The following is a 9,069-nucleotide window of genomic DNA, read 5'->3' as shown; positions in this document are numbered from 1 at the left end:
TCGTAAGATACTATTTTAGTATGATTGACGCTTCTGTATTGTCAATATACAATATAATATTCTTCTTCGGTTCCAAAGAAATCGAACAGACGTTTTTATTAATTAGTGTTTTAGTGACGAAAATATGAAATCATTTCCAATAAACAGAAAATAATGGAATTATTAGTAGATAACAAAATCTTAATTGACAGTAAAAATGAATAGTAACAAACTAGAACTACATAATAGAAGTTTAAATGAAATTAAACATAGTAATGCTTTCCACATTTGCGACAAATTCCATTTGAGTTTTTATTAGTAGCACCCGTTTTTTTTAACAGTGTGTTTGCATTGCCTTTTGATATTCCATGGATTTTACCCACTTTTACCCATGATTTATATATGTTTTTAGAGATTTTTATATGCATTTTGGAGTCTTTTTAAAGTATTTACAGGTTTAGGTACCTATTGATTGGAGTAAAGTGGTGATTTTGGGACATTTTGGAGCTTTTATGAAAGCATTGCTGAAAACACGAAGACGGAGTCGATTATTGAAGAAAACATCGATCGATGGATCACTGTCAACGTCGATCGACGGCGAGCCATCAGCGACGTTTAATGATGATTTAAGGAAATTACGAGTTTTACCCAAAAGTTTCAAGATTTGCACCATGAGTCTTAGGCCATTTGTTAGGCTATTTATTAGGGTTTTTATGTTTTACCTACACACAGACTTTTAGAGAGAGACTACTTTAGGAGGCAGACATCTCTACACTTAGAGAAGAGAGCTTAGGATTGGAGAGAGAGATCTGAACTTCATACCAGAGAAGATCTTGAACTCCCTTTGTTTCTTATTCTACTTTGTTTGCTTTTCATCTTTATTTTATTTAAATATTATTCAGACCATCATAATGTTTCTTATGAATATGTAGTCTTATTGTTAGATTTAGGGGTTTTCAAAGGTTGATTCATGTATTGCTAACATGAATAGTTATTAAGGTGTCTTAAATAGTTCTTCATCTAGTTGTTCTTACTACTAAGTCTGGGCCTGATCACCCAGAACTTAGATCTTAGGATTAATTGGCGAAACCGGAAGTTTGGTATGTTACCTGAAACTAAACTAGTATGATATAACTAACTAGATACACACACGAAAGTTGGTCTAGGAGATTAGAGAACCTATCAAACCCATTCGTAAAGCTTGCTAGAAGAAACATCGATCAACGTAACGACAGTTGTATTGATCGACGTTTTGAAGGTGTATTGATCGATATTCGACACTTTCTCATGATTAACAAACGAAAGTTGAAATCTGAAATCTAGACATTAGATAATCTAAACAAACGAAAATTGATAGATTATAAATTAAGTTTGAGTTCGAGAAAAATCATATTTATGAAACTCTGATAACCCAATAAGTTGCATACTTATCATATCTGAGATTATACCTAATTCTAGTTGTTTCCCTAAATTGCTTACAACCTAAAATCAATCAACTGAACAACTACTTTGTTCACCCAATCTTAGCTTCATTTACTGCTTTAATCATAACTATCTAGCTTTAATTCGAAGACTACAAATCTATTGTGCAATCCTAGAGTCTCTGTGGATTTGATACAACTGAATTTCTTTTTTTAGAGAGTAAAAGTTACTCCTTAGGGTAATTTGAGCGATATCAGCTTTTAACTTCCATGTGGAATGGAACACAATTGATTTTTCATGAGGTTCTTGTTGAGATCTTCAAACTTAATCTTGCTAAGTATATCATCCAAAGACGTTAACCTACCTTGATTACGCCTCAAATAAGTCATGAAGTTCACCCAACTCGCAGAAAGGTTCTCGATCAAATAGTTTACAATAAAAGTATTGCAAAGCGAAATACCCTCTGAACTCAAATCGCAGCATATTGAGTGAAATTTCTCAATTTGTTGAACAATAGGTTTAGAGTCCACCATTTGGAAGTGAAAGAATTTAGGAGTGGCAAAATGTTGACCCCTCATCACATGTGCTTTGTGATTTTTTCTCCAGAGATAACCATAATGCCTTAGAAGTTTTTTCCATAAAATATAATGCATAAAAGGGGTAGGTTAGTCAGCCTAATATCATTTTCTTACACATATAATCACCATGGATCCACACCTCTTCACTTGCAAGTATGACGACATCAGTGTTACCAGCATAATTAACTAGTTTGTCCTCGCAAAGGTACTTTCCAACTTCAAATAGGATAAATATAGTTGCTACTCTCGTTTCCAAATCCGAAAATTCTTTCCGTCAAACTTTTCGGGTAGTATTGCATCTGAAATATTTCACAATTTGTCCATTGCTTGTGAATTGTTTGGCCAACGAAGTTGTTAAGATTCATCTGCAAGAGCAATATTTCAAACAAAACAATATCATCATACGGATATTATATTAACACAAGAGAGTAAACAAATAAATGGCAATGTGTCATACAAATTCAATAATATAGAGCAAGAATAGTATACATGTAGACGTTTAAAGCATGCTTTGATTTATGAAGAGAAATCGATTTAATATATAAGGAAATTACCAGAGGTAAAAGCTTCCACTAGAAGATACAATTAAAAGAGGTTCAAAATATTTTAACAAAGCGTATATGACAAAACTTGGATACATCCGAGATATTGCAGGATTCAATATTTATTGCAAGATTTTCATTCCTTATTATGTGTGAGAGAATATCAGTCAGCAAAAAATTAAATTTTAGAGGGGGTTACAGAAACAATATCAATCCTTTAGGGAACTACTTTATCGGTTTGGAAAGTTTTAAATTCCTCTATAAAATCAATATTCCCTTTTACAGTAGACATCATTTTCAGAAATAAGAAATTATTTCGAAAACTATATTAGACGCTAAAATTAAACTATATGGTTATACTGTTTGTTAGATCAGAAAAGCAAGTTTATAGTGGCGGTTACATAAATATTATCAATTTTAATAGGAAACTACTTTTACTGGTTGATTACACGTTTCGTATGTGTGAGAAAATATTGTATGTCATCGGTTGTGATTGTGAAAATGGTATCATTATTTAAGGGGCTAACTCAATCCTAAACCAACAAAAATCATAGGGTACCTTACATTGAACTAACCCTTAAACAGAATACATTGTTTATGTAGCACTGTCATACTTTGAGTCTAAAAACATTTTAAACACATAATAAAAATAATAATGGAGATTACAGATTGATGGTCTTGTACAAACAATTTATTAGTAAAGGTAATCCGAGTACACAACATCTTTGGCAAGTAACATTTTATAATAAATTAAAATTAGAGCTGAGAAAATATTAATAGAACAATACATGGAAATAATAAATTGTCACATATGAATTCCTATTTCATAGTACACTATTTGTAAAGATGGAAGAATCATTTCGTAATCTTCGGGTAGGTTTTCAGATATGACGTGATATGTTTCTCCATAAATTTTGAAACATATGGACCACGAACTTTCCTACTCACATCCTGAATCATTGTCTTCTTTACTCGTTTGACAAATATTTGATTCATGATCAGTTAGCTTCATATTTTTTCTCCTCATAGTATTTTTCATTCTTTTGCATTAGATAACAAACACATTATTATACAAATTTTGTTATACAAATTTGAACATAACAAATTAGGTAAATATAAATTTGTAAAAATACGACAATTACGGAATGGTGAATGTGATATTCAGTGTAATTACCAATCATATGCATTAGTAAGGAATCATTAGTAGGCAAGTTTCATATGCATTAGATATGAATGATTAGTACATGAATGAAAGAATATAAAATAGTCGAGCAAATTAGTTGATATGTATGGTATTCAGTGTAGATCAAACATTTCAATATCAAACATATACATATAAAACAATCGTTAGAATAATGATATATCAATATTAAGGAAAATACATTACAATGCCAGAGTACTCACTTCATTATTTTTGCCTTCTCACTTGTTTGGTATTCAGCGTAGTCAATCTTCATCTGCATTAGTAAGAAATCATTAGTGCAGGAATGATGATAGAATAAAAAATACTTGAGGCAATTAGATCAATATTATTAAGGGAAATCTATCGAGCGACAAGAATACTCACTTCATTACCTATTGACTTCTCAATTTTTTTGTCTTCAGAGTAGTCAAGATTCACATGTATTAGATATGAATTATTAGTACAGGAATGAAGAGCATAAAAATACAGAGAGTAGTTACGAAGGGATTTTGATTAATTATACAGAAAAGATCACTATATAAATGTATATATAGAAGGCAACTGAAAAATGTACTACGTTAGGAAGGGACCTCGATTTATTATATAGAAAATATTTAGAAGGTGGAACTTCCTTGACAAGAATCAATTACAATTTAAACATTATATTTAACAAAAATTTAAATATATTAAATGAATATTCGTGTCTAGCATTTCTTATTTTATGTATTCTCGTTTTGAAAAGATTTACTCGAGTGATTTTTGAAAACAATATCAAACAAAATTTCAAATTATATGTGGTTATCAATCAACCAAATACCATAATTCTAAATATCTAAACTACATAATATATCGTGTTTCATACTTTTCTCATCGAACATTATACCATATACACTAAATATTACACCTACCTATATGGAATACAAAGCCCTAAACTTTAAACCCTAACATCATAAAATTTATACTGTCTACAAACATAAACCATAATCCATAAATCACAGAGCATGTATGTTTCAAATTTGAATCACATATTATGTAGTTTTGTATAAACCATATCGTATGTGCTTAAACCATAAGGTTAAAACAATATGATTAGAGAACATACAATATATGATTTGACAAAATAGTTGGGGACCAAATCGAAATTAGAAGATAACAACCCAGCAAGTTTTGATTAGGATAACCATTAATAGATTAAAAGAAACCAAGATTGAGAAAATGGTAATTAACACGGTTTAGGGAAGGTAATCCCGCATAAGCAATGTTAGCAAATCTAAAAGGTCTAATGATGTTTTCACTTAAATGTGTTCTCGATTAATAGTATGATTTAATATATAAATTTACTTAATTATTAAAAACATAATTTAACTGGTAACAGAATAACCAATAAATACAAGAATCGTATTGAATTGTTAAAAGTACTTGTATTTTAAAAAAAATAAAAAAATACTTCTATAAATAGTTATATTTCAAAACAAAGAGAGTATTTATTTTAAAATTGAATATATTACTTATATGGTGACATCAAATAAACTGGAAATGTCCAAACTTTTATTTCTTAAGCAAAACACTGAATATATTAAATTTTGAAATTTGAATCCGTATAACCGTTTATTAAGAAATTAACGAATGAAAATTAAAAATCAATAAGTAAGTTTGTTGGGGTCAAAAACGGTAATCTCGAAATCAATGTCTAGGATTGCATCTCTTAAAGAAACTTTCTCGAAATAACTTCGGGAAAAGCCCTAAGCCGAAAACTACCGAGCTTCGAAACAACTAAATCGGGAATCATCTGACCCGCCATCGGGCGAGATGGACAAGCCACGTCCAACTCGCCCAATGGTGAGTTGGATCGACCAATCCAACTTGACATTGGGCGAGTTGGACGAACCTTATCCAACTCGCCATTGGACGAGTTGGATGAACCACGTCCAACTCGCCCAATGGCGAGTTGGATCAGTCCCGTTCCCTGCACTCTTGTCTCCGGAACTATATCCTTCGAGTCTCAGTCAAACTGTCTCTTGTTTCATCTCGATCGGAGTTAGCATTGGAACTTTACGATAAAATCGACAAAGGCTTATTTTCTCGTATAAGTTCGGATTGATCATATAAAACGATAACGGTTAACTTAAACACCATGTTTATTTTGGCTATACGATTGATTTCCGCTATATCTTAAAACCGACATTGTATTGAAGGCAATTCTTCTGAAAGAAATCGTAAAAACGTTTTAGTCGATACACGGCCCAAGGGGTCTAAAACGCGGTAAAAGCCCACTTACGATTCTTTTACGAGAATTTCCCCAAAGTCACTATGACGGTATATCGAACATTTGCGAGAATAGATAAATGTCAAGTTCGAAGATAAATGTCAAGTTTCGAGGGATAATCATGAAGATCGAGAAAAATGGAATATTTCCGCGAGAGGATAAACTCGACCTATGAGCGGAAAATGAAAGCCCACAAACCGACCTAGGAGGCATATATAAGGGGAGCCAAGACAAGTAGCGCAAGCTTCCGGGAATTTTAGACCTAGGAAATTTCTGTTAGCTTTAGGAGAGTTTAGAACTTAGGTGGCTAGACTAGCAAGTTCAACACTTAGAACGTTTTTCCGCTCTGTTCTGCGATTCTCCATTGTTAACAATTTCCTGTTCATTTTATTTCGGTGAAACTTTGTATCTCAATTCATATTATTCAATAAAACGCATTTGTGCTGTTTACTATCGATACTCTGTTATCTCTTTCTTTTTCGTATGTTTATGCAGATAATCCGGATCCTCAAGGAAAGTCGAGAATCTTAGCTTTCCTCCATTAACTAAAATCGACAGTGTAAATTTCGGTTCCTTCAACTATAATAAATTAAACAACTAAAGAATTGTGAAAAAACTAAAATTAATTAAAATTATAACATAATATAATAAGATATAAAGGATCATTTGGTTGTTTGTGTGCTTTATTCAAACAGAGTTTATAAGATCAGATTGTGAGATTCAAGCGGATCCAAATATGGGCTCATAGGGTTTATCAAAACTCTTTAACAAATTGGGCTTTACGTTTCGAGTTTGAACTTTCCATTATGGTTCTTATTTTTCTTTATTTTTGTTTCCTGTCTTTCTTTGTTTTTATAGAACAATTTTTTTTTGTTTCTTGTCTAAAATGTTTCTTTTATTTTATTTTATTTTATTTGTTGACAAAAAAAAAAAAACTTCTTTTATTTTATTTTTCAGCACGCATCTTTTTTTTTTTGTAACTAAATTTGCTTAACGGTTCTTTTTTTCTCGCTTAACAATTCTTATTATCACATGTTAACAAAAAGAAACCTCTAGGCTCCAAGAAGAATCCTCGAATCTTCCTAACTAAGTTTTTACCAATTTTAAAAATTACCTCAAAAGAAAAACATCCATTTGCATTACTAATTACGAGCGACGAGATTAGGATCAGACCGATGTAGATAAAATAGTATTGACCCATGTCTACTCGAACTAAAGACCACATCAAACACTACAGAAAACATTGTATCATATCAATCCAAAGTCAGGCAACTCAAGATCTAAAAATTCGAACTTGGTGGTCAAATTTGAAATCTTTGCACATGCATATAAAGAAAAGCAAAACACAATTCGTTTCTTTGTTGTCAATTCTTTTCTTCCCAAAGTGAAATACCCATTACACTTTCCAAGGTATCTTTTGCCTTGTATTTAGCTATACCACATACGTTTTTTTACTTTTAGTTTACTACATAAACCTCACAACCCACAACACAATTCATACTATTTCCTATTAATTCGACAAAAATGCATAACAAGATTGGCTCTCTACCGGTCAGATCCGATCCATCAGCCCGGCCAATATCCCGTCACCACTCAACGAGCTACATTGATCGGGTCAAAGAAAGCCTCACAACAAGATTGTCCAAATTCATATGCGCTATTTTCTTAACGCTTTTGCTATGTTTAGGCATTGTTTTTTTCATCTTATGGATCAATCTACGTCCTCACCGACCCCGTTTCCACATCAGCGAGTTCTCTCTCCCCGGTTTGGGCAATACTGACGGTTTCGAGACCTCTCATATAAGCTTCAAGATAACGGCTCATAACCCAAACCAAAAAGTTAGTGTTTACTATGACTCCATGGAAGGAGCCGTTTACTACAAAGAGAAACTGGTCGGGTCGACTAAACTCACTCACCCATTGTACCAGGACCCGAAGAACACGAGTTTGATCGAAGGAGTCTTACGTGGGCCCACAATGACGGTGAATAAGGACCGTTGGAAGCAGATGGGACGAGACAGGAATCAAGGGAAGGTGGTGTTTCGTTTAGATGTGGTGTCCGTGATACGGTTTAAGGTGTACACTTGGCACAGTAAAAGGCATAGGATGCACGCAAACTGTTATATTGAGGTCGGCTGGGAAGGCATGTTGCTGAGCCGGACCAAAGACAAGAGATGTCCGGTTTATTTCACTTAACCAAATGTGACACAATAATGATTTGAACCTTTTTTTTTCTTTTTTTTTATTAATATGATTCCAATTTGATAGTTCAACATATCGGCTGTATTCTAAACATTTCTTATAAATGATTCCATGTTATAAATCATGGAGTGGATTGGCATTAACCAAGACAAGAGAAGAAAGCCCGTCGGCCACATCAAGCCCAACCGCGGCCGCAAGGAGGAGAGAGAGTCGGTCAATGATCTAGCCGACTTAGAACTTAGAATGTTTTCCTTTTCTATGTTTTAGTAGTTTTTCTATTTCCTGTTGGATTAGGATATGTACTCTTTCCATTTTTCTTTATCTTGTAATCCTTATATAAGGAACCCCCATTGTTCGTTAATAATAACACAGAAATATTCAGTCTCTAAACTCTCAAATTACAACACGTTATCAGCACGATAGACTCCAAAACCCTGAGACAAAACCTAACCTAAAATCCGTCACACATAAACCCTAAATCAGACGTAACTTAAAATCCATCTATCTCTCAAACCCTGAGGAACCAGATGACGAGCCATATATTAAATTGAAGCTCTTGACGAGACAAATCCATCAGCGCAAACCGTTTGTCGATCCGATCTCAGATGCGCTCTCACTCGCAGGAACAATACGCGGTGCCGTCTTGGTCTTTTGGAACCCTAATCCAAACCAACAAGATTTTCTAGCCAAATTCAAATCCTGTGAAAGATAAGTTTATCATACTTTAGTTGTTTGATGATATCTTGTTCAGATTATGGTGTTCATGTAATCTAATACTCCTTGTTTTTATTTCATGAGCTGAGAGGAGTTGGTGCAAAGATCTCAACACAAAGATGTTCGCGATCCATAACATGACCATGAACCGAAGATCTCAAGCTTGACCAGCTCACGGTTCTC

General features: G+C 33.2%; 1 protein-coding gene across 2 annotated transcripts; it reads left to right on the top strand.

Annotated features, from left to right (window-relative positions):
* Window positions 1–7,081: 7,081 nt before the first annotated feature.
* Window positions 7,082–8,562, top strand: LOC106394952 (NDR1/HIN1-like protein 26). Of its 2 annotated transcripts, XM_022702276.2 has the most exons (2): window positions 7,082–7,809; window positions 7,900–8,562. In XM_022702276.2, the coding sequence occupies exons 1-2, from the start codon at window positions 7,495–7,497 to the stop codon at window positions 8,164–8,166; spliced, it is 582 nt and encodes a 193-aa protein (XP_022557997.2). In that variant the 5' UTR covers window positions 7,082–7,494; the 3' UTR covers window positions 8,167–8,562. The 2 variants fall into 2 exon arrangements, with proteins under 2 accessions (XP_022557997.2, XP_013690947.2); XM_013835493.3 differs by having other exon boundaries at window positions 7,225–8,562.
* The last annotated feature ends 507 nt before the right edge of the window (window positions 8,563–9,069 follow it).

This window comes from Brassica napus, chromosome C4 (assembly GCF_020379485.1).
Source record: "Brassica napus cultivar Da-Ae chromosome C4, Da-Ae, whole genome shotgun sequence".
In the NCBI taxonomy this organism is placed as follows: Eukaryota; Viridiplantae; Streptophyta; class Magnoliopsida; order Brassicales; family Brassicaceae; genus Brassica; species Brassica napus.
The sequence above is the reverse complement of the archived record's forward strand: the minus strand, read 5'-3'. Positions and strand labels throughout refer to the sequence as shown.

Coding starts and splice junctions, on each gene's coding strand:
- LOC106394952 (XM_013835493.3), top strand. CDS start 7,495: ATGCATAACAAGATTGGCTCTCTACCGGTCAGATCCGATCCATCAGCC.